Source organism: Haliotis rufescens, unplaced genomic scaffold (assembly GCF_023055435.1).
Source record: "Haliotis rufescens isolate VD_foot unplaced genomic scaffold, xgHalRufe1.0.p SCAF_10, whole genome shotgun sequence".
NCBI classification, from domain to species: Eukaryota; Metazoa; Mollusca; class Gastropoda; order Lepetellida; family Haliotidae; genus Haliotis; species Haliotis rufescens.
The window spans coordinates 22,858,132-22,883,681 of NW_025963780.1; the positions used below are offsets into that span (position 1 = coordinate 22,858,132).

The 25,550-nt window shown below is 38.6% G+C and overlaps 2 protein-coding genes across 2 annotated transcripts; one reads left to right on the plus strand and one right to left on the minus strand.

The window, feature by feature from the left end:
• Positions 1-3,370: 3,370 nt before the first annotated feature.
• LOC124130851 (co-chaperone protein daf-41-like) lies at positions 3,371-18,030 on the minus strand. The gene is made up of 8 exons (XM_046493884.2): positions 17,908-18,030; positions 14,264-14,383; positions 12,239-12,308; positions 11,289-11,390; positions 10,405-10,491; positions 8,491-8,547; positions 7,719-7,749; positions 3,371-4,380 (listed from the first exon to the last, which is right to left on the minus strand). Exons 1-8 carry the CDS (start codon positions 17,955-17,957, stop codon positions 4,361-4,363), a joined length of 537 nt encoding a protein of 178 aa, XP_046349840.1. The 5' UTR covers positions 17,958-18,030; the 3' UTR covers positions 3,371-4,360.
• Positions 18,031-18,975: 945 nt separating this feature from the next.
• Positions 18,976-20,070, plus strand: LOC124130883 (uncharacterized PE-PGRS family protein PE_PGRS10-like). The gene has a single exon (XM_046493934.2). The coding sequence runs from the start codon at positions 18,976-18,978 to the stop codon at positions 20,068-20,070; it is 1,095 nt and encodes a 364-aa protein (XP_046349890.2).
• The last annotated feature ends 5,480 nt before the right edge of the window (positions 20,071-25,550 follow it).

Consider the following 25,550-nt stretch of genomic DNA (forward strand, 5'->3'; position numbering starts at 1 on the left):
ACGAAACGAAAATGTCAAAAACTAAAATGAAAATGTCAAAAACACAAAACGAAAATGTAAAAAACGAAAATGAAAATACCGTATAATGGCTCTAGTCGTGGCAACTTCCAAACTTTCGGGAAGTTGTAATCTATCGGACCGTCATTCGGGCGATGTTTCTGACAGATCACGATCTGAAGAATACTATCATGAAAGTGTATCCCGTGGATAAGCCGACCCCTTTCTACAGAATCTTTTTTCTGGTCCTCAAAATTCGGCTTATACGCGGTCATATACGGTACAGAAAACTATTTCTACCGCGGTGATAATATTTACACCGAGGTGAAAACTATTTCCACTGCGCTGATAATATTTACACCGCGGTGGAAATAGTTTTCTGTGTATTCATTTTAGTTTTTGACATTTTCGTTTTGTGTTTTTGACATTTTCATTTTAGTTTTTGACCTTTTCGTTTTGGTTTTTGACATTTCCATTTTAGTTTGACATTTTCACTTCACATTCCAGCGACTCAAAAGCTACTTAAAAGTACACTTTCTATGTTTTCGGATGTTTATATACATGATTTATCACATATTTGTATGGCACATTGTGTTAATTTGCAAAAGATTTAGATAAAAGTAAGTTAAACATCAAAATATTGAAAAACAGATTCCATGTCCCTTATGGGCCACTGTACATAACTGACTGGCATCATCGTCCCATAGAAGCAGTCAGATCATGAATTGTGGCCAAACTTGTGTACGTTGCAGTTGTGGCCATGCTCTGTGACCTTAACAACGTTGACGTCGATGCAGGTCCGTCAAAATGACACCTCGAACTGGTCGTCTAGCGCGAATACCTTTGTTGGGTAAACGGTTCCTCATTGTCTGTGCTGATATTCTACGCAATCCAGGTATTGTCGTTGTAGGGCTGGCCGTGGTGGTTCTTTCTCATAAGTGACGTAGCCGTATGAATCTCTGTCCCGTGCTCCTGGAGTGAACAATCTGATCTGGAAAGGTCCCGTGTGTCTGCAATGGTGCTTGATGCTACGTGGAAAAAAGTGGCTACGGCTGAAGAAGATCCTCCTGTTTGCAGACGGCTGATGGCTATGTTGCGTTTGGCTTCCGTCGGTCCTGGCATGTCTTCGATGTTCGCTTGCTGAAAGATTGTGAGGGCATTCAAATGAAAACCCAACGTTTTTATAGCCCTAGTGATGTTACACGTGCATGTTGGTGTGTTTTTGCGATTTTTACATCTTTTCACCAAATATCTCCAGTAACTCACTCTTTCCACAAAAATCCACCACAATCCATGCAGAAAAAATAACCAATTCATCTTGGTATTGATATCGGTATAAATATGGAGGTCGGCAACACTGTCAGATATTTACTACTTTTGCGATTCTGTATATTTACAATGCATGGTACACGGCTCTTCATAATTTCGTGGGGTCCAAAACAGTTTATTTTGTCAATCGCTTGCACGTTGAAAATACATGACGGGGATTATAGGAAATAAAGAGCCCTGAAAAAGGATATGTGTTTACCTTATTTGTTTCTCCTCATATTTTATGTAATTGCTTACAATATGAACATTGTTATAGGTAGCCTGATGTGTAATTTTTTCAGCTGAGGTTTATGCAAATATTTAAAAATATTTAATGTTTCATTTCCCAATGTAACGTCATGTACCCGAGATCAACTATAAAACGTCCGCAAATCACAGAATGCGGGTTCGAATCCGCCCGAGACACACATTTATCGGAAAATGTGAAATTATACACTTGTCAAAATATGTTTAAAAATAGTTCCGCCTTTTCAAAGTGTAAATGAATTGAAATGTTGGTTCAAGATAATGAATAATTGACAAAACAACCCTCTCCATTTATGAAAAGTAATGGAACACTTAAACAATAGAATGACGTCACGGATGTGTTTTACCACTGTCAGGCCTCCACTAGGTCCAACAGCAACGTATTATATATGACTCAGGGGATTTCTTCTATAGCTTGTAACTGATTTCATAACATTTTGTTTTTATCATGAAAGTTGTTGAAATATCTGTGGGCATGGACTGGGCCTATTATTGGAATGACCCCATCCAGCACTGCTTTCAGATCCTCCTCCTTTGGAAATTTGACATCATTGTGTCATTAAATGCTTCACAGACATCTCTCGGGCACTTCTAGACAGTTGATTTCACAACTCCAAAGAGATTTGCAACGGTCCTGGACTCGGCAGAGGATGCAAGCCAGTAGACTGCTACAGCTACTTTATGGTCAATGTCTAAACGTTCCCGAACTGGCACAGACTCATTGGACAGGGATTCCTGCAGTTCCTGACAAAGGAAGTAAAATGTTCCACCCAATCTTTGGTTTAAACTTTCCTATTACGATGTCATTCGATCAGGCTCTGGACCTCTGTTTTACCCAGTTTTCTCACCCGAGTGATACCCAGTGCTAACCCTCTTGTCTTCTCTTCACAATGAGTAACGTGTTCAGCTTGGTTTTGAGAGTGAGTGAGTGAACTACTCTGAAACTTACACCAGCATATATATTTTGCACACAGTGCAAAGTATATTTACTTTTGCTTATTTGTGCAAATTTATTTCACATGTTAAGATACTCCAGTGTATATATTTTGGCATCTGAACAGGTGTAAGATGAATTAGGTAGTGCCATGGTTGAGTGCCAATGCAATGTTAATTTGATTAAATTAGGCAGTGGTGACACGAGATGAGGAAACAACAGCTGTTCAAATGAGCTGAGGATAACTTGTGGTGTCATATGACACAACTGTAAACAACGTGCAGATTCTAGCTTCGTAGCAGGGAATAAGGGATTTATTCTCCAGCTCAGAAATCCATGTGCAGCCTGTTTTCTTCCTGGTGAGTATAGGGATTTTTTCCCCGCTCAGCAATTTACTTCCTGATGTCCTGATGACTGATGAGGTGACCTGATGGATTGGGTGGTCGGTCAGGCTAAAAAGTGACTTGGTTGATTGCGTTGTTCTCAGTTTTAACCACTGGATTTTCAGACCCAAACTTCATTTTTTACAGGCCATGGTCATTTAGCTCAAATACTGCTGTGTTGCATTAATCCACAAGCATGCACGCACGCACACACAATTTAAACCCAGTTAGGCAGTCATTTAACTCATACATATTTTCTCAAAAATTCTTATATATAATGATTTCAATTTTTAAACCATCTGCAATGAATATATACTCACCACAAAAAGAAGCATGAAACATATCTTAACAAACATCCTTCTCTATATGTGTATATGGTTCATGTTTTTTTTTGCGGTGTTGTGTGTCAGGGAACAGATTGATCCTCATGAGTAGACCCCTAATGCACCTTACTCATTCATAAAATAAACAACATTTTCAATTTCACACAATCACTTTTTATATCATAATTTTTTTTACTGTTAGGAAAAGCGTTCTAGTAACAATTTGAATCTTAAAAATACAATAAAATACAAGTAATGTAGACTGCAATTGTTAATGAGACTGAAAGATTAAACAAGGAACCGAAATTAGATAAATTGATCCTTTTGATTTACCAGTAAACTTAAAAAGCACCACTGAGAGCTGCAAATGTGAACAGAAAGAGCAGCTCACACCTCATGCTTTCACAAGAGTTGCAATGACAAACTGCTAAAGCAAGTACTGAAAAAACCCAAAGTGAGTCAGAAACGTTATAGAAAACTCTGGTTGCAGAGGATGCTGCTGAAGACGAGAGAACTTCTCCAAACACATCCCTGTGGTTCAGGAAAGTTCAGTCTTTTATACAGTGTCTCTTCATCGATGGACCGTGGGAGCATTATGCCACACTCGCAGGATGTTGGTTAGTCACAGTGAACTTGTAATGTCATTGAACATGATAATACTTTCCTCGAACTTCAGGCCTCATTATGTAATCAATCAAGAGTCCTCACAAAACAAGCATGGCACTCGATATTTTCTCAGGTACATAATGCGCAACTTTAGAGATATGTTGAGTACAGTGAAACCTTGCATAGCCAAAAAAGTTAAATTCTACTGACATAAATCTCATGTTGGGCCAGCAATTAACGTCTGAAGTACATTCTCAAATATCTTACTGGTCCAGTTAATATGTATTTTTGTAAGTTTCCTTTATACAGCCAAATCCTGGAGCTACGTATTGTTGTTCCATGTCTCTACAAAGCCATGGATTAATAACAGAACATTTCTACCGGTTTAAAGCTATCCAAGGTGCCACAGTATATGCCATCACAGTTTGCGGTGACAGAACAAGAGCCTGAAATAGGGGGAATATGCGATCGTGGGTCTTCAACCAACACTGGGACATAGCTCGGCATGATTCACAGGTCTTTCCTCCATCCCAGTGGTATTATCATTGCAAGTCTGGTAAATCTGAAACACAAACAAGACCATTATTACTACAAAACACAGGCTATGGAAAGGTTTTACTACACATTGGGAATGAATAAAACTCTCAGAAATAGGTGTGGTGAAATGGGGTTTAACGTCGCATTTAAGACTATTGCACTTACATAGCAACATGCGTGCATGCGGCTGCTTGTACTATGACTGATGCCGATTTATAGTGCTAGCTCACTGAGATACCATGCCGCAGTTTAACATGAATACCCCACTCAGACACAGTATACTGACTCCAGGCCGACCAGTCCTTGTTTTAGCCCCTTAATGCCGAGCGCCAGGGCAACAACAAGTACCATTTTTTAACGTCTTTTGATATGAGGCATCCGGGGATCGAACCCCGGACCTTCCGCTCTACCACTAGACAACGGAGGCAGTCTGTCAGAAATAGGAAAACATTATTGTCTCGTCAAAGCTGGATTAGCAAAAAACTCTGTGGACTAGTGAAATAACGCTTCCTAGTGAAATAACGCTTCCACAAGTCGTCTGGACTAGTCTTGAAAAAGACGAAATTTTGACAGTTATTATAACCAGCCACACGTATCAGCATGTTCAAATCCTACAAGATTTACACAGTTGGATACCATGACGCAAATATAAAGATAGTTCAAAGAGAAGTCAAATTATATAGTGTTTAGGCCAGACCAATTTAATTGCTAGGATTACGGATTTTTTCGGGTAAAGTGGCTGAATGGAGGAGGGAATGTAAAAAAAAAAAAAAGTCCTTGAGAGAAATTTTTTTCGCAGGTATTACGGATTTTAGGAGGCAGGAATGCTGATAGGAGGAAATAAAAAAAAAAAAAAAAAATCCCTCACTTGTGCCACAGAAGCTACAAAAGTATTTCAGTATAACCCACCACGCATGTTGCAAGCAATGCAAGCAATGAAATACTCTGTCCAGTATAACTTTATCGTGTTAAATGATCAGGTAACACTCATGCACTTAAATTAAATAGCCCTGTTTATTATAGATTTTGCCACCACTGTCACATAATTTAGTCCAAAGTCTGCTAAAACTTGCATAGGTGTTGTAAGTTCGACAATATTCCCGTAGGAACCAGCCTTAGATTCTGTTGCATGCACCCCTGAATAGAAAGTCCATCTCCATCGCCAAATCACCAACTGTGTCATCCAGTTGACTTTTCATGATTCGCTTTGATAAGCACAAACTACCTTCAGAACGCTTACGCTGAAATACTTTGCTGACATTGTCGAAAGACACCAGATAATAAAAGGCATTAACACCGAGTTCCCAGAGAAGCTTGTGTGATAGATGAAGCCAACATTTATCAAAGAAAATATCTGCTTGTAAAATATATTTTCTACTACATGTTATACACCATTTGAAAGGTCTGATCCTATGGTTTATAAATATGAAAGTTGTGTTTTTCACATTATTTAAAATAATGCATTTACAACTTAATTAAGTTCGTTGTATTAAAATAAAAAATGTAAGCTAACACGTTGTTAACATCCAGATTAAGGACCAAGGAAGCGAAAACATTTAATAAAATCCACTTGCCTATTTCTGTTTTATTTTCATTGTTTACGTAATTGGAAAAACATTTTAAAAATAATTTATAAATAGTTTCTGTCATCACCCATCTCCCGATAACAGCGGCTGTCCGCTCAGTAACATGAAGAAATACCGCCGTTTTCGAGGCTTCGTATGAATAACACATTAGTCGAAGAATGGCATATGACACATCGCTAGAAAGCTTATTCCTTCATCTACACGCTCGTAACATCGTCTGGTTTTTTTCCGTAGTTATAACAAGCGATTTCATTGGATTAAAATTGGTTTCTAATGACGCTTTCTTGTCGAAATCTGCTACAAGTTTCGTGATTGGTCAATTTTGAGCACATGACCTAATGCAGCCAATCAAATTACAGCTGTGGTACCAAGCTCGTGTTTTATACATATTAGAAGTTGGCGAAAGATTTTTGTTAAATCGTGTTATTCTGAACGTTTTAAGCCGGAAATCACGATATATATTAAAAATATAAAACTTCGTGAATGTATCGTGCTAGGTTACGAGCTGTGACAAAGATTTTTCACACATATATTTTTGCATTAAACATCGTGTCTGAGCCGAGAATTCAAGGCGACGAAAGCCGAGATGTCATTCGACATACATTAGCCTACAAGCGATCGCACGAAAAGATGGAAATAATAACTTAGATGTAAGTTTGATTACTTTTAGATATATTTTTGTTGATTTTATTTATTACTTTGTATAATATATTTAAAGATTTGTTTAGAACCTCTTTATTTTGCTCTTTGACATATTCGATGTGGACCCGTTGTCGAAATTTGTGTCCGAGAATTTTATTTCCAATAACACCGCGGGAGATAGTGAATAATTTTTTAATGTATCGATTAAAAATGATAAAGTGAAATGGAATACGTATTTCAGACATTGTGAAATGTTATAAGATTTAATAAATGAATGACATCACAGGTAGGTCCATAAATATATATATTATTTTGACGTGACTACGTCTGGGGACTCGATGCTTCTTGGCCGGATAACCGGCCTACGGTGTTGAAAGAGTTAAAACACCCAAACTGACACCCCATGTCCTACACATGGTCCCGGCATATTCAATACACGCTGTGCGCATTGAGAGTACGCATTCGATTGGCTATGTTCGCGTGGAACGACTAATGGAATTTGCCGACACATTTGCGTAAGGAATTTTAGTTAAAAACTAGAGTTACTTCCCCTTACATGTATTCTCTCACAACAAGGCTTATCGATCGATGTCGGATGTCGGGTAGAATATTTTAAAAAAAAATGATAGAATTTCATTTATTTTTTTTCCGATTTGGCGAAAAATGGTGTCGGCGGATCCGTAATCCTAGCAATTAAATTGGTCTCGCCTTACTATATTGTTTTTAATGCTGTTATAAAGAATCTATCCTATAAGTCCTGACTCAGTGTATGAGTGAGAGTGAGTGAGTGAGTGTGTTTTTACGCCGCTTTTAGCAATATTCCATCAGTATCACGGCGGGGGACACCAGAAATTGGCTTCACACATTGTACCCATGTGGGGAATGGAACCCGGCCCTTCGACGTGACGAGCGAAGGCTGTAACCACAAGACTACCTGACCGCCCCTATGTATGTTAAGTGAGTGAGTATGGTTTTAGGCTGCTGTTAGCAATATTCCGGCGGGGGACACCAGAAATGGGCTTCACACATTGTACCCATGTTGGGAACCGAACCCGGGCCTTCGACGTGATGAGCGAACGCTTTAACCACCAGGCTACCTGACCTCCCCAATGTATGATAAGAAAAGGATACTAACCTTCATCATCACTATCTTCATCAGGTTCCTCCTGTAAACAAAATAATGTCAACCATGTCATGAAACAGGATGAATGTGTTAGGACTAAAACCTAGATAAACACTCTCGGTGTACACAAAAATCACTACACCTTGGTTCAACAATGTTTAAGTTAGTACGAAAAATTTCCAACAATCATCAGGGCCAAAAACAACACAAAAACACTGTTGCAGGATTACCGAATGACCCGTATCTGTAAACCTCATTCTCGGTTTTCTCGCGTTTCACCATCTTGTAAATGTCCATATTTCATGCCTCGCACAGTAATTTGCTGCACATAACTTTAGACAACCCTGTCATCTTTGGCTCTGACATACTGCTAATTACACAAACAAAAACCCACCCCCAATTTTTGGAAAGACTACAACAGGAAACACATACTTTTTTGTGTCATCTAACAAAGCTACACTAAATTGTTTGATAGGCATTACTTAGAAGCTGACGGTCCATGACAGATGAGAAAATAGACACAATTTATGGATGACAACTTCCTTATTTACTTAACGGCGTTGTTTCGGTAGAGATCCTTATACCGTTGTTAAAGAGACAACGGTTAAAGGATCTGTACTGAAACGTCGCTTTTACAGTAAATAAAGAAGTTGTTATCCATAAATTGTATCTACTTTGAAAGCGACACTAGGGTTTTGTCAAAATCAGTGACAGGTGTGACATGCACAGTGACTGTATCGACACCAGGAGGAGTGTTCACAAAGGAAATACTCCGGCTACTGACCTCTTGCTCCAAGCCACCAGCTCCTCCTCCTCCTAGTCCACCCATGGAATTCATCATCTGTAAACATCAAATCAGCATGTACAGATATACATATCTATCACTTCATAGAGAAGAATGATGAGTGCTCATTATCAGTGAGTGAGTTGGGTTTTAACACCTCTTTAACATAATTCCTGTTTCATCATGGAGGAAAAGTGGGAGGAAAGCCCCAAGTGATGCGGTTCTCAGACGTTTACCACTTTGGTAAAACCCACAAGTATGGGTGTGGTGCTGCCAAACAGAGCTACAGATAAGCTGCATATTTGCGCCAAATACCCCTCCCCACAAAATATAATATTCAAAACCCAATTACTTTCAATTAACTTGCGTACAGAAACGCATGCATTAAATGAAAAACTCAAATGTATAAGAACAGCACACGTTAACACCCAATGAAGCTTTTCCAGCATGCGTACAAGGGAGCTAATTTCCGAAACACAATTACAAGCTAATTTACTTTCCGAGTCAAGCCTATATATTTAGAACAGTTATATACATCTAAAACATTATTTCAGTTTTTTAAATCTTAAGATGTTCACAATTTTGGGAAAAGCCCAATAGAGTGATGAATAGATGAGTGAAAAAATATTGGTTACCCAATGAAAAATGTAATAACCCAATTAAATAGAAACCCTGAAGTAAAAACTCAATTGCTCAAAAAGTTATCTGGAGCTCGGTGCCAAACCTAGAAACATAATCGGGGCTTATTATTAAATATTCTACCACTGACAAAATGGATCTTCAAGATGGTTACCTCACTACGAACATGAGAAATTTCAACAATACCAACATCCAGTGTATTATATCTCCATTCTATAATTTGCCAGCATAAGATTCTGTTTCATGTGACATGACCATCTCCATCTCTCCTAATACTTAGCATAGAATTTCTCTCATTTTGAAAGCATGTTTGAATTTGAAACCAAACAACCAATGAAATGCTTCTTCAAGTTCCGCATAGATCTTAACTCAAAATCATGGCCCAATCCGAGCCAACCTTTGACATATTTAATTGAATCTGGACAATTTACAAAATATTTTCCAAGCTGGGAAGTTTCCTAAGTACTTAGTTTGCGGGAGGTAATACAAGACATTCCGACTGTTAAGAGATGTCATGTAAATGTAGAATCGAGTACAGGTGACATTGCGCTTGTTACTTGAAACAACAGAGTAACTTGATTGGATGTCTATTTGTCATGTCTCATTGAAAGTGGACTAAGCTATGATGGCGAATGGGTCCAGCTTATTAATCATAGTGAGTGAGTATGGTATTACGCCGCTTTTAGCAATATTCCAGCAATATCACGGCGGGGGTCACCAGAAATGGGCTTCACACATTGTACCCATGTCAGGAATCGAACCCAGGTCTTCGGCGTGACGAGCTAACGCTTTAACAACTAGGCTACCCGACTGCCCCTCTTATTAATCATAACAGAATGGAGATTTAATACACTGGATGCAGTACAAAAAATATATGAAGCTTTAATTGTCAAAAATATGAACTGTACCAGAACCCAAATCACCTCATCACAAAGCATGTAGAGTATCACACTATTTTCATTACATTGAAGAAAATACAATCCTTGTACTGCAAATTTAACATTTCATTTTAGAGTTGAAAAACATACCACAAAAAGTCAATGCATCTACTCCCTTACTCACATGAAGATACTTCACAACTGACAAAACATTCATAACTGACAATTTATTCACTTCTAACCAATAATTCATTACAAACTTATTATTGACAAACTCCTCATTTCTGATATATCATTCATACATTCACTACAGTTCAGAAAATGACCAGTTACACATTGGTACAAGCCTTGAGTCCTAGCTAGCAGCAGCATCTGAACATATTCTGCAAGTTTATACCTGTTCTAAGTTCATATCCTCGTTGTCATCAGCATCCGAATCATCCTCGTCCCGCCATTTGTCAAAATCTGTCTTCAAGAAATGAACCTGAAACATAAGTAGTTTCAGTTTCAGTTTAACAATGATAACATATATAAATTTATATAGCTCCAAATTTCAGATTGGATCTGCTTAAAGGCGCTTTTGCATCAGTCTGGTGGTCAAAGAGAGACTTCAGTGAGGGTTGTAGGCGGATGGAACAAATAGGTTTTTAACAGTCCCTTAAATTGGTTCATATATTTGGCACTTTGGATGTTGACGGGAATGTTGTGCCTGAGAGTTGGACTGGCCTTTGCAAAGCATCGGCCACCAAGTGACATAGTTAAAAGCTTACAGTAATGGGAAATAGCTAAAATGGATAGAATTATCATTAAACCGCCCAAATGTTATCAGAAATGAGCGGGCCACTGTAACTTGATAATGCCCTCATACTGCTTGATGACGGGTCAATATCACGCCCGTTGTTAGGTGACGTCATAGGATAGGGATAGGTGACGTCACCTAGTTTGTTCTATGACGTTCCATATTTGTAAAAGTGGGTCGGAGACATTCGTGTTGATTGCAGTTAATGATTCAAAACCGATATTGTTGTTTCTTTTTATTTGATAACAAATTCCATCCATTTCAGCTATAATAATGGTAACGCTATTTTTCAGGGCATTATCATTTGCAGAAGCACTCGGTCTTTTTAACTGTCCTCCTTCGTCGGGCAGTTTGGAAGACCTTTGGCTTCTGCAAATGATAATGCCCTGAAAAATAGTGTTACCATTATACTTTCCACATGATCACTTAAAGTTAAACATCCATGCCTCATCAGTGCCTGCACTGGCAGCCAAATATCTCACCTTTTTGTTATCTTTGAGTAACCTTGGCCAAAATCCTTTTTCCAGTTCCTTCTTCCTCAACATAAAGATGATTTCCCTGCCTCCTATTGTGTACTTTGATTCCTGAGGAACAGCAGGGAACACAACATCAGTGATAGAACACAAAATGATCAATCCATACCAAACAAACAATAGTCATGATTTTGTTTGTACTCACAGCCATGTCACCATGGTCATTGCACAGGGTTGGTTGGTGATGGTTTGTTGTTTTACGCCGCACTCAGCAATATTCCAGCTATATGACGGTGGTCTGTAAATAAACGAGTCTGGACCAGACAATCCAGTGATTAATATCATGAGCATCAATCCACGCATTTAGGACCGTTTGTCGCCTTTTACGACAAGCATAGTCGCCTTTTACGGCAAGCATGGGTTGCTGAAGACCTATTCTACCCCGGATCTTCACGGGTCCATTGCACAGGGACTTAGCTAGGATTCTCAACTATTGAAGTGTGTGTTTGTTTGTTGCTTACAATGCACTCAGCAATATTTCAGCTATCCAGCTGTCGGTAAATAATAGACCAGACAATCCAGTGATTGACACTATGAGCATCGACCTACACAACTGGGATACGATGACATGCATCAACCAAGTCAGTCCTGACCATAGTTTGGTGTGGACTTATTCAGTACCCCAAGGGGTTCCAGATCACTGATATGAATGGGGCTGAAAATCGAGAATCCTAGTCAGGACAAATCTTGGATCACAATTTTCTGACTAAGGGAAGCAACTCTCAACAAGGAATTGCTGCACATTGAGTCAACTGAGCCAGCGATGCTTCCGATGACAACAATGATTACCCTCATACTACAATATTTCATGGTGAATCGTGTATAGTATGTTATCTTTTAAGTTAAAAAGCCTACAGTATACAGAGCAGTGTGAAACCATGGTTACAAGACATGCTTACCTCTGGAATGATATCATGATAAAACTCCAGTGTGGCTTCATGCATAACCTTTTCAGGCCCACCAGCACCCCTGAAAACAAATTAAATAGTAACAATCTTGTTGGCTTGTCACACTTAGTGAAGGGAAAATTTCTGGCAAATGATAGTTATAATTAGTACTTCATGCATTAATCATGATCATATGTGTATGAACATAATGAAATAAGTGAGGTGAGGCAAAATGGGGTTTAAACATGATTGCACTTATATAGCAAAATGCAGGCATGTGTGCGTGTGTGGCTGCTTGTACTAGGCCAGACTAATGCCAATTTTATAGTGCTAGCCCACTGAGATACCATGCCACAGTTTGAACATTGATACCCCACTCAGACACAATATACTGACTCCGAGCGACCAGTTCTTGTTTTAGCCCCTTAATGCCAAGCGTAAAGTAAGGTGACAACAAGAACCATTTTCTGACGTCCTTTGGTATGACGCGACTGGGGATTGAACCCTGGGCCTTCCGCTCAAGATTATGTTGGTCCATAGAACCAGTTAAACTTGTGAAAAGGGTACAGCAGTTATACATAAAAACAGAAATAGTCGCCAACAAAAACTGATGAAATTGCTATTTGGGGAATCATGCATTATCCAGGGTAAACAACTATATTGTACAGCTTCAGGTGCACAAAATGCTGAACGAACACCGGTCTACTGGTGATCCAGTCAAAAATTACCTAATATATATAATGTAACTTAAAGAATTATGATGCAATGACTAGTTCAGAATAAATTGTATCTGAAACTATACTTTCACCTGCAATAAAATATTGTAATATTATAATATCTTATTTATTTACAGCTATTAGTATTACTACATACAGAGCTCCACATAAGCTTTTGGTGTTGTGGGTATTTTACCCATGCATTTTAAAATCATTGGGTATCAGTAATTCTATCTGGGTATTCAAATTTCTGTTACCCACTAGTGTTTACACATGTGGGTATTTAAGTTAAATATTTAAAAACACTATTCATCTAGTCCCTGCAAACTGGTGTCGTGTGGGTTCAAGAGCTTTATAGGACTCAAAAATACCACGATACTTCCACAAGAAAGTGTGATGGCAAATGATCATGATGTAACTGTCATCGTGGAGTTTGGCAAGGTTGACGGAATGCCCGTTTATAATTTCAAAATAAGTTGCTGATTTGCTAATCGAATACGCAGGGTTACTTCACAATATTTTGATGATACGCACAAGTTTTATTTTTGTAGCGTATCTGTAATGTTCGTTGCGTATTTGATACGCTTGGATTATATTTTACTGTGTATTTCTGCATTTCTGATGCGTATTTCACGCAGATACGCAGCTTATCTGGAGCTCTGTACATATTTTTAAAATAAAAATAACATAAACGTAGTACTCTGTGTCCGGGTACATTTCCGGAACATGTATGTAACAGTTTGATGTGTGATTGACACTACCTTCGGTCTTGCTGTTTTGATTGCAAAAACAACATGTTGATATATACTAGTCAAACTACAACAAATATGACGTTTAACAAGTCAAGGTACAGCATTTATGACATGCATCCCTTGTCTGCCAACTAAGGTTTGTTTCAAGGCATCATTATCAGTAATCTGATCGTGGTTGCTGCAAATAACGCTGAGTTGGTGCGATCTGCCAATTAGCTCACACTCGATTTTGCTGAAATAAATGTAACCAATATTGAATGTAAATAATGGCTACGTGACCTTGTTGTTATCCAGGTAGACTAAACATGCTAAAAGGCGAAAGCTCTAATAAGTACATTCAATGGTGTTTACCATTAGGGTTTTTAATCTTATTGAATACATTTATTATCATGATTATGCGACCAGTAAAAAATAGTCAGGACCTGTATTTTAAATAACTGACAGTCTGTTGGACAGGTAATATAAAAAATGAAAAGAAACACTGAACATTGTCATTCAAGGTAACATTTCAAAGCAAACAATGGTGACGTAACACTACATTGTACAGGGAAGTGCAGTTTCAAACTTACTTGAAGTACAAACTATTTTCTTTTAGCTGGATGTCTGGTTTTCCACAATTATCTAGTCTCACTGTAACCCATAACTTGTCCTTCCTTTGGGCCCATACCACAGCAGGATGGGGTAAGATGCTGAAACAAATGACAACAATAGTTATGAGTGAGTGAGTGAGTTGGGTTTAACGCCGCTTTTAACTGTATTCCAGTTATATCACGGCGTGTCAGCTTAATGTGGGAGGAAAGCCCGAAGTGATGCAGGTCTCAGACATTTACCACTTCGGTTTAACCCTCGAGCACAGGTATGGTGCTGACAAACCTAGAAACATAATCGAGGTGAACCGGGATTCGAACCCACAATCATAAGTTTCTGGCGTGCCCAAGGGACGCAACTCTGCACAGCGAATCGTGGTGCCTTAGATGACTGGGCCACCCGTGCCCCCAAAAATAGTAATAATAATAATAATGATTCATAACCAATGATATATTTAATAGCATGCATCTCTAGCATAAAATGAAAGTCAAGGAACAGGTCGGACTAGTAGACATCAAAGGTTCTGGCACAGACTGGGTACATGAGGGTTTTATTTCCATGTTTTACGTCATGAGTAGGTTACTAATCTTTCAAACTAAATTGATTCTAATGACGTATGTACACCTCTTTTCGACCTCTAATTGCCCGGGACGTGATAAGTAAGTAACACTTTTGTTAGAAATTAAGGTGGTCCTTGGGGCATGCTGCTATATTATCTAATTCTAGCATGTCGATACATTCCTAATTATTAAATTTTTAATATTATGGTTACCATGGTTACAGCAATGACCCCTCGAGGTCCATGCTATCTTAACAAGTGCATTCAAAATGAATCATTTCTGAACACTGGTCTGTCTGTCTGGGTTCCAATAATTACAGGTTGACATGATATAGCCAGGATTATGCTGACTTTCAACAACAAACAAAACAATCCCCATTAGGAACCTTATAGGCCAAGCATGAGATAATGAGGTACTACAGTGGAGTCATAGTGTTAACCCAGGGATAGAAATTGGAACATGCCCACAAAACAGCAAGTTTGTCTTTGGAGTTGATAGAATTTTAAGGCTGTTAGGTAGTGGCTTATATTTTATCAGTAATATCACAATTTGGGCCAGTGAATGTTCTTGGGCATTTCAGGCATTAATAACAACATATAATTCGCACCTTTTCTTTTCATTTAGCATAAAACCCTTCCAAAATCTGAATCTCCATGCTTATTTTATGAATCATACTGTGAAATATGTGTTCATATGGTCCCCATGTTCCATATTTTCATCCAGTTTTCTTGTCAGAAAGTACATTTACCACTTGCTTTATCATGTTCATCAATCATATATACTGTATTTGCCATATTAAGTAACACCCTGCTCCAATACCCACGTCCCAACCAACTTCTACACTAATCTGTATGATCTTTCTATCGTCCCCTTACTAAGACTACACAGAAGGTGTATAATCAAAAACATTTTAGTTTCATCCACGTTTGACTTAAGTTTGTTCACTGCCGCTCAATCTCCGATTCAAAAGTTGTGTATGGTTCTAACCATCTTCCTGAGGCAAGAGAGTTAACTGACTTTAAATGTAGTTTCCACCCATGCCAAACTAAGCTGGAATTCCTGGGCTTGATCGTAGCACCACCAGTGGCTATTATGAGTTATGTCCCTTCTATGCCTCTCCTATGGATTAATCAGATTCCACCCCTCATATCACTCGCATTTGCTTCAAACAAAATGACAGTGCCCAGACAAGACGATCTGATCGATTATCAAGATCTCTATTGTGATAAAAATGGTTCTTACATTGCGTAGTGCATTAAATCGCGTGAGCACCTTGATTAAAAACATGAAAAGATTTGAAAAATATCTGTTGATACTGAGTTGGTGGTGCATATGCTTGGCAAATCCTGCAATCGACCGAAATCTGCATGACAGTTTAAGAAACTGATTTCGATTTCATTTCGCGATTTTGATTGGACTATGCAGACTCGTTAGTCCAGTCAAAATCTGACTCTATAATACCAGCCCAGTTCGGCAAGGGTGGAAACTGGACTTTTATCAATAGTTTGTTAATTCTCTTGTTTCGGTAAGATGGGTTTTAACAGGCGCTGCATCTGTCAATTTTCTAACTGTCCGTACACGTATATATATTATATATATGTATGTATAATAAAGATAATCAAAAGGTATTTTTGTTTAAAAGCAGAAGCTAGAACTAAGATCTGATTTTAATTTGATTGGAGATATCTTATTAATGTTAAAACCAATGAATATGATTAACTATGGCAAAATACATATGACCAAGAATATGAATTGCATTTTGAAGTGATACAGGTAAGCGAGAGAATGATTATGACCAGTTTTTAAGATATATATCTGAATTGATAGTTTCCTTATTTATCCTATATCTTGTAAAGAGCTGGAGATAACTTTTGTATTTGCATAAAATATGCAAACTAAATCACTATAACCATGATAACCACAATTAATTGATGAGTGGCTTGCATCCAAATACGTACGAAATAATTTGATAACCAAATTAGTGTAACAACATTGTGTGTAATTACCCAAGAAAACTGTTTCAGCTTGCGCACTTGTATATACGTCTTTACTGATCTTTTCTTCCTGACTGAACATTTGCTGAACGGGCAAGGATCACATATTCATGAACTATACAGAAGTGAATACTGCACATATGTGCAACATCTTGCTTACTGTACATGCTGTAACTTAGACATGTATTACTGTTATGAGGTCATGTGACATGATACTCACAAGCTGAGTTACCTGACCAGAGTAAAAATAAACTGAACAGTAATCAATAGCAAAATAAAACTATCAATACCCAATATTTGGGTGAGTGCGAAAAGAAAAACAGTCTCTAAAAAATGAAGACAATGCCATTTCAAAGTTCAACATTATGACCATATTCATACAAGTTTTGACATGTATCACACATGATACACTTCCCTGACGAATGTTTCTATGTACATTAATTTTATTCACCGAAATAATCAATGTAACACTGTTATCGTTAGTTTTAGTTCTCAGTGCATTGTTTCGGATATCAAAATGCTAACACACTGAAAATCAAGGGGAGATAATCTTGAGACAGTAACAATGCTCGGTTAATAATCACGCAGTCAAATAACTTCGGCCTAACTTCATTTGAATATACATGTGAACTGGATAACAAGTTGAAATCAATTCGTTGAAGCCAACTGTCTACTACATGATAGATAAGGAAGAAAATCCGTAGTCTAAATTTCGAAGCGTTGAAAGGGGACATCGTAATGTCTGCCCTACATATATTTAACAATTCACTGAGTGGTTTGACAGATTTGTGATAGAAGATTACACAAGATGAACTTTAAACGTGAGCATACGAGTAAGCAAAGCTTGCCAGTAACTATATTACTGTACCAAACACAAGTAATTTTGAATGCGTGAATTTTCGGTTCGAGAAAATTCTAGGAGGATCGTGTTATGCTTTTATGTATGAGTCGCATTTAAAAGGATCGTGTGAAAGTCAATAATGTATATCATCATCAGTGCAAACAGAACTCAAACAAATACTACAAACATGCAACAATTCAAATATAGGCGAGCGTTTTTATATTCCATACCTGCCGGCTTTTTCGCCTGTTGTCTGTGACGCCATTTTGTGTTCAAGCATGCTCCTCGATCACATGGCACGGCGGAAGATCATTAATTTGGAAATGTTTTCACACAACTAACGCAGAGACCAATACATGTAACAATTACAAATATCCAATAATGTATGATATTAATTATAATATACCGTTTTCGTCGACACCATTGTGACGGGAAAATGCGATGATACACGGACAGTGACGAAGCTGTTTACGACCGCTTGTTTCAATGACGAAAAATCTCCACGACCTCCAGGATTTTACACACGCAGCTATCAACTCTGAGGTGTAACTTAGCACATTTTTTGCGATTACGCTTTCATTTTAAATTGAGGACAGATCCAGGTTACAATATATTTATTGAACGATATTTCAATCGTATCAATGTTTGTCAGCTTGACATATACATGGACGAATATAAAACTCCAATCATACGTATAACTTATACAGAGATCTTGTGTAAATATATAGAGAAAACAGTAATCCGATAAATACATCTGTCTTAATGATGTATATGTTAGGCACAAGAGAAGAAAATAGTACTTGTCCTTCAATATTATTTAGGCTGCAAATTTATGTATACTGTATAGTATATGATTAAAACCGAAATTGTCATTAAAACTATTTTTTTAACTTTCTTTATGTTCCTTCAAATGAATTATTGAAAATCACAATTTTTTCAAAACATACATTAATATTGACACACCTCAATACGGCTTTCCTCGATCACTAAATGCGTAAGTAACGAGCACATTCCACATTGACAGTTTCATGTGGTAATATGATCGGGTGAAATATGACCAATTATCGGCTAATATTGGGTAACGACCAATAATTAAGCTAACCGTATCCGAAATGTGTGTTAACGCTTTGCAAGCATGGAGGAAGTCGTTACGAATCACCGGTGAATTCGCCAGAGGTTAAATGACTTGGGGCACCTGCAGAATTAATAGCTCCCCCCACTCCCCGTCAAATGTGGATATAACCCGAGTCGGACCAGTGTCCAGTCACAATCACTTGGTCAGCCAGTCCAGAATAACCATGGTCCATCAACTCGTCGTCGCTGTGTGTGTGGTGTTAGGGCTCGCCTCTCACCAGGTGTGTGCTCAGTGGTCGGGTATGGGCCAAGGTCAAGGACAAGGTCAGTTAGGAGGATGGAACAGCGGTGCGTGGAACATGGGCCAGGGTCAAGGTCAAGGATTTGGTCAAGGTCTTGGTCAAGGCCAAAGTCAGTTTGGAGGATGGGGCGGTGCTTTGGGCATGGGACAAGGAGGAGGATGGGGACAAGCGTCACCAGCTGGTTTAGGAATGGGAGGCATGTTCCAACAGGAACCTAACCAGTATCAGACCTGCATCGCCAAGAACTCAAATGGGGACGAGATGAGAGTCACCTTCAGCAGCAGCAACAACAACCCTATGTTTGGAAACCGATTTGGCAACGCCTTGCGTCTCACTGCTCGCATCTCCTCCAACCAAGCTGCAACTCTCCAAGGTCAATTCCAGTTGGTCGTCACTGAATTCTCCCGCACCGAGGAGGTGTGTTCCAGCCGTGCTCTCGGCGACATCCTGACCGACCGTACCTGGTGGAGCCAGTCCCGTACACCCCGCGGCATCGTGGGCACCCCCGTCACCATCAACCAGGGACAGACCGCCACCTCCTCTGAGACCGTGGAGAACCTGGCCTTCGAGGAGCTGACCGGCCGTGGACTGGCTCTGTGTCCCTCTCACCAGATCTCTGGCTCCACCTGCATGGACGTCATCCCTCTGTGCTGCAAGATCGGCTTCGACAGTCAGCCTGCCACCACACCATTCACCGCCCAGAACCAGCTCTTCGGCCAGGGACTTCTCGGCATGCAGAACCCAGGTAGCAACAACGGTTTGGGAGGCGGTTTCGGCCAGAGGATGCCCGGCGGGATGGGAGGTGGTTTCAATGGAGGACTCGGTGGTGGGATGAACCTTGGAATGGGTGGTGGTCTTAATGGCGGCGGCTTGGCCGGACCTCAAGGTAGAAACCAGGGATTTCCGGCTGGCGGCCAGGGCATGGGACAGGGCAACGCCGGACCTCAAGGTCTGAACAACGGTCTCAACAACGCAGGTACCGGGAACATGGGCGGTCTCACCTTCCAGAGCGTGTAGGAACTCCACACTGCTCATGTGGATGGCTGTGGTTCCGTGCTGAGATCACTATACCCCACAACAACCAGTAGTAGCATAACAGTGTGCAGAGCTACATCGGTGTGTTCTTTACCACTTGTTTGATGTTATGATGAATATGTTTATCCTACATTTGCTTTCAATAGCTTTACCTTATTCAAATCATTGTCACTGCTAACATGTTTAACCAAAATGACGTCTTGTCATAGAACCTGACCAAGTTTACTATATGTACATCATTCGGATACGAAAACGAATTTGAATAAAATATATTTATTTTAAAATGTATATGTTTGTTTCATGTTACATTAACTGATAATTGGGGGATGGGGGTGTTGGGCCCTTAGGTTTGCCAGAAACTTATGACAGCCGTACGGGATTTATGTATACTTGATATTAGTCAGCACATTTTCGAGAGCATTCGAGACACTTTGGACGATAATATCAGCAACAACAACAATATTTATTTCGCTTCAAGGACATATCAAGGACATAGCGAGCGAGAACATTTAAAATTGGGCGTGGTGGCACACGAAGCACTAGATATTTTACAATAATTCAAACCTTGACGGCTATTCGTGTTGATAAAGCTTTTTACATTTCTTTATCAAACTGTGTCGGTCTTCTAAATTCTGACAGATTAGCAGTATTTAACAATAATTGATCAACTTCGATTACATTCGACCTTGTAAAGTTTATGTGGAGGATACATTTTGTAAAGAAGAGTATAAAAATGGACATATATGATAAACAATCGTATTGTCTGCGAAGTCATTCTTATTACAATGGTTACAAATTATGTCACGCGCTATATTTGCTCATGGTCCCTTATGTATTAATGAGTGTGTGAGTATGGTTTTTCGCCACTTTTAGCAATATTCCAGCAATATCACGGCGGGGGTCACCAGAAATGGGCTTCACATATTGTACCCATGTCGGGAATCGAACCCAGGTCTTCGGCGTGACGAGCGAACGCTTTAACCACTAGGCTACCCGACCGCCCCTATGTATTAGTAATCTGTGGTTAGTGGAAGATTTGTGGGAAGCGATAAGAAATAACTTTCTAATTTTATTTCATGTTTAAATATTCTATTAAATATTGCCTTACGATAATTTTCTTATAAACTTGTCCATGTCTGATATTGGCAATGTGCTTGTCTCGAATATACGGAGTATTCACGGGCCGAGAAGCAGTATTGTTATAATGGTTAAAAGCGGGAACAAAATATACTCTTCAGGGGATACTCGGAAATATCCTAAAATTGCCAAAATTGCAAGAGTTTTTAGTTTCAAGTAATAGTTTCATATGATTATAAAGATCACAGGAGTCCGTATCTAAAAATAGACGCCCTCATGCATATTCATGACCATCTCCACACGAAGGGCTCGCGTGTGGAGATGGTCATGAATATGCATGAGGGCGTCTATTTTTAGATACGGACTCCTGTGTAAAGATCGAACTGGGAACACGTCACAACCGGTAGTGAAGTATGATAGTAGATGTTATGACCGCAGTTCCACACAAAGTGCTACAGTAGACACAAAGTTCCACAATAGACACATAGTTCTACAGTAGACACAAAGTTACCATACTTTAGTACATTTTTCAAGTTGAAAAGCCACAAAATTGAACTTATTTCACCGAGTGGTATACTGTTATGTTCATCGACTTCAGGAAGAAATTCATAACACTATACATCCCCATTGTTACAAGGTGTTATGACATGGCTGAATTACTACAACCCAGCTACTTTTCAGCAAAAATCAAGATGTTATGATCTTAAAGAACGATAGGGGTATGTCCGGTAATTAAAGGTTTATTTTTCATGAAGGTTCAACAAAATTGACGGAAAAGGTTTTTTAATGCATTTCACTGCCTTGATAGGTCTACTTTAAGAAAAAAAATAGTTTACCAAATTTGACTTGGGGAAACACCCAAAATAGGTCAAATCCAAGATGGCCGCCATCAATACAAACGAAAATCGAAAAAGTAAAAAAAAAAGAATCAATCAAAATATAAACATGGATGAGGACTCTATTTATAATCAACTTCATAGGATCAAGACAGGGGAATATATATTTAACAATTTTGAAGTGAAATCTTACACAGAAATAAATTACAGCTGCCCGAAAAGTGAAAAACTGCAATTGTTCCATATCGGACTACAAAATACTTAACACAGGCTTATAAAGAGGGAATAACCCTGCAATACTACAGTTTACAAGTCAAACTTACTATCAATTTAAATGTCTAAAGTTCAAGACAGTCTTTATATCCACACTCATATACTGGACATGAAGAGACGATTAGTCAGTAATGTCAGAAAAGTGATGACTTGGTCCATTTGAACATGTCATCCCTTTGCATTGTCCACATGCTGAGGTACACTGTAGACATTTTTTTCTGCATGAGCATGTGTTTTCATCCACACTTTCCAATGCAATTGTATCTGATTATTTTCAACAGAAATTTAGGAGTGACAGCTTGGTGCCTTGTGATTGGTTTCAATATAGTGCCCTTGTTGCTCTTTCGAAGCGTCCAGCCCCATTCTGTCGCATCCATATTGTTACCTAGCCAGGTCTGCACTTGGAGTCAGACTCGTTGGCTGGGCAATCTGGCAGCATCTGATGTCGGTGGAAGGTGTCGAAGGGGTAGGTAATTTGAGCTTGATACATACCTTCTCAGTGAATTTCGTCACAGTGTCACACGTTCAAAATTCAAATCCAAGCCAGGTAAAGGATTGCAAGTGCCTGATTACCAGCCTGCTCGATTTCTGCATGGTTTCCACCTGTCACCATGAAAACCTTTGAATATTCCTGAGACCATCCCTATGCCATATGGCCTCGATGTTGTGTCACTCCCTGACAATGCATGTACAAAGAGCAAAGAATGGCTGAGATCCAGATCAAGGATCATCTGTAGGATGAAGATGTCAATGATCTCTGTACTTGTCTAAAGATAGATGGCCTCATGGTATCGGGTCTGATAGTGTGATACTTTATCAAACTTGTCGAGGAGGCAGAAATGATGGGGATATGACGAATGCATTATTGCCTGACCCAATGACGCAGTATGGAGTTTACTGTTTCAGCTGTTGATGATAGCTTGAAGGAGGATGCGTAATGCATGTGGGAGGTAATCAATGCCGAGATACACATCAACATGTTTCGACATGCTCTCTAACCTGCGTATGAATGTAATCTCCCCAAACTTTTATCAAACTGTCCATGTCGTATTTGTCCACCTTTGCAACATTTTCATATGCCGTAAGAGATGCAATGTTAGGTTGTTGCCTGATTGTAGTTATGAATACCTTGTTCCCATAGTGATTCATGAATTCCCTTTTCAGCTGAGATGTAGTGTGTAGTTGATCATCACTCAGTGCACTTATTGACTTCACAATGTGATGCAAATTGTCCAAAGGAATCGTTTCATCATCATTCTCTTCCAAGTAATCAATGGCAATCTCAAATGCTGTCATCTAGGACATACACTTCAGTCGACCAAGTCTCCGATTCTTTGGTGGAGCCTCCTCATGTTCAATATAAGCTGCAGGTATACCTGTCCCTCTCCGAAAATTCTTATCACAAGCATGGTGATGGATAGCTTCTTCAGCTGGTAGATCGTATATGGGCACGATACTTGACTGTACCATCTTGGCCCAATCATCTTGCCTGTTGACACAGTATGTTGCAGACATATGTTGAGTAACTTCCTGGAACTCAAGAGCCATCGCACGGCTGAAGTACACTTCTATATGGATGTTTGTATGCAACATCTTGGTCAATACAAGTACCACATAGAAAACAGTGAGTTTTAAAATTTAAGGCTTAAACATATGATCGAAGAGTTTTCAGCTACTTTGATTCTCTTTGGATTTACATGCATACTTCGACACTGTCTGTGTACCAACAGGCTACAGTTGTATATGATGTCAGGTGCATCTAATTCGTGCAGTCTGTTTGCGTTATTAATGCTACATCAGCATTTTGCAGTCAACTTCACATAATCCTGGGGTTTGTCCAGGTTAACTGGTTCCATACATAGCAACCAAGTCGCCATCTGTGATCTACACAGGACACCTTCAGTTGAGAATAGTCACCTGCGAATATAACAGTTGATAGAAATATGGTTGACATGTGTACAGATACAAATGTTGCTTTTCCGATTATAGCAAATGCTTTTTGTGCTAAATGACTTGATTATATCTTCAGAATTAACTTTTAATCAAAGTTTCTGAGAAGCTAATACCATTTGAGAAAAATAACTGCTTCCCGGAGTTGGGATTATCTCCCTTGATTTTCCTTGAAACAAATGTTGATGTTAATGGCTCTGTTTCAAATTTTTTATTTATATTTGTTCATATTTTCATCAGTTATTCCCCTCTAGAGCCAATATCAACTATATATTATACAAGTTTTCATTTTAGCTATAAAAGAAAAATAGCTTATACATACCTTTATGTTCTTGAGGTCTATCTTTAAAACATTGTTTGCTCGGCCACCATTTTGAAGAAGGGGATACTTTGTTTTTTTTCAATTATATTTGTTTCTAACTTGATTATTTATGTGAAGACAATAAACTGTATAATTTTATATGTAAAAAGTCAACATTATAATAAATCGGTTCATGTTGATAGTTCTGTTCTGAAAGAATTACTCATATTAACAAATTTATGTACGTTTTCGTCATTTTAAAGCATTATTTTAAATTTCCATGTGAATTTTCCTTTCAAAATTGTTAAATATACATTCCTTTGCATTTATCCTGGCAAGCTAATATAGATAGACTCACCATAAATGTTTTTATTGTTATTGGTTCCACGTTTATGACTATTATTACTTTTGTTGGCGTCCATCTTGGATTTGACCTTTTTTCGGATGGTTCCCCATGTCCGATTTTGGTAAACTATGTTTTATTTAAATGCATATGTGTCAAGGCACCAAAATCCAGCAATAAACCTTTTCCGTCAATTTTGTTGAACCTGGACCTTTTAAATACTGGACTAGGGAAATTTCTTAGTTGACGTTGTTAGATCAGTAGCCCGCAATACCGGCACGATTTGGCATACATTCATTCACTCGATGATGCATAGGGCGTTTCGCTCGTTCACACACAAACAATGAATGGAATCAAATAAATCAATATAAGGCCTTATAACTATGGTGTACATATAGCATTTGATCCTTGCATGAGATCTTTGTAGTATTAAATGTACACACAGTTCGGCCCCTTCTTTGATTTTAGAACTACATTAATCCTAATTATTTGCATACTCATCCTATTTCCCTGCGAAGGTATATTATTTTTGACCAAAATATGTTTTATTCATTGCAATAATACTTCATGGTTTTTTTTATGGCAATGTGTGTATTTTTGCTGTCTCTTTTATCTGTAACTTATTTTTTATATTTTTTTCATTTTCTAAATGAGAAACTTGCCATATATTTTGTGCAACATG